This window comes from Rhagoletis pomonella, unplaced genomic scaffold (genome assembly GCF_013731165.1).
Source record: "Rhagoletis pomonella isolate Grant_MI unplaced genomic scaffold, Rhpom_1.0 Rhpom_scaffold_00002, whole genome shotgun sequence".
Classification (NCBI taxonomy): Eukaryota; Metazoa; Arthropoda; class Insecta; order Diptera; family Tephritidae; genus Rhagoletis; species Rhagoletis pomonella.
The window spans coordinates 27,976,614-27,977,903 of NW_023458556.1; the positions used below are offsets into that span (position 1 = coordinate 27,976,614).

The 1,290-nt window shown below is 29.5% G+C and overlaps 1 protein-coding gene across 1 annotated transcript; it reads right to left on the bottom strand.

Annotated features, from left to right (window-relative positions):
- Positions 1 to 5: 5 nt before the first annotated feature.
- On the bottom strand, positions 6 to 288 carry LOC118734523 (glutathione S-transferase theta-1-like; the record flags this gene model as incomplete). The annotated part of the gene is made up of 2 exons (XM_036464242.1): positions 6 to 114; positions 173 to 288. Coding segments are annotated over 2 exons (225 nt in total), but the record flags the coding sequence as incomplete, so codon positions are not given.
- Between the last annotated feature and the right edge of the window lie 1,002 nt (positions 289 to 1,290).

Genomic DNA, 1,290 nt, shown 5'->3' on the forward strand with positions numbered 1-1,290 from the left:
CAAGTGATGCGTAACGTGTTGTGCTGCCATTCGAGAAATTCATCCACTCGCGCTTGCTCCAAGAAATATTTCGGATAGAGATATTCGGGAATTTTACCCTTTGCGCTGAGGTACCTTTAAATGGGATGTAATTAAAAAATGTTTCATACCTTTGAGTTGATTTTTATCTTACCTTAACACGGCAATACTTTCAGCCAATTTGAAACCATCATCATTAATGCAGGGCACTCGCTGGAAACGATTGATATTTTGCTTGAACTCTTCAGTCAAGTGTTCACCTGCGACGAAAGAAAATATTTATTATGAAGTATCTTTGCTAACCCTAAGGCTTGACCACCTGTCCATCATTATTTCTGTCGACAAACCTGCCGACTACGGTTCCGAAGGTTTAAAAAATAAAAATTAAAAATTTGATTAAAAAATAAAAATAAAAACCAATAGATTTTACAAATAAATAAAATTACGATTATTCCTTACCGAAAAAATTAAAATAAAAAAATTACTATTTTTCAATGATCAAAAAATAAAAATCTTAGTATTTGACGCTTATTTTTGGTCCCTGATACGTCCACAATGTACTTAAAAAACTTCTTGGGATGTTTTTTCTAAACTCGACGAAGCATTTTCTAGGTAACTTAAATGTTTACTATCATTCTATCAAGATTTTTATATTTAGATCTCTACAAAATCGTAATTTTTTTATTTTATTTTTTTTTTTTTTTATCATTTTCAACCATTATGATGGGGACTCCGTTTTTATTTTATAAGTATTTTATGATCAAAAAAGTTAAATCTGACAATAACGGTTATATGACCGAAAAAATAAAAATCATAAAATAACGTTTAAATGTGATCAGAGAAAAATAAATCCAATTGGCACTGTTAAATTCTGATTTTTATTATAAAGATAATGACCGTTAAAGTCCCTGGATTTTACTGTTTTTTTTTTATCGAACAAACCGATTTTTTCATTTCATATAAATCTTGACCTTTCAGAAAAATTTTGAGTTTTTCCAAGTTTTCAAGGGGGTTTCCAGTTTAAGGGAAACCCCAAAATAGTTTCAAAATTATAACCTATGTTATATATATATCATATTTGATTCAAATAAATGAATGTTTGTCGCTTAAGCGTTTTCTATGTGTTTGGCCGAGCTTCTTCAATTCGTGTTCTGCTTCTTGTAGCAATATAAGCATTTTCACTGTATGAAAACTATGTAAAATGAAACCGGTTTAACCGTTTTTTTCCAATTTCAATTTTTCAAATAACTTGAAAACCGGTTTTGGAAAAAA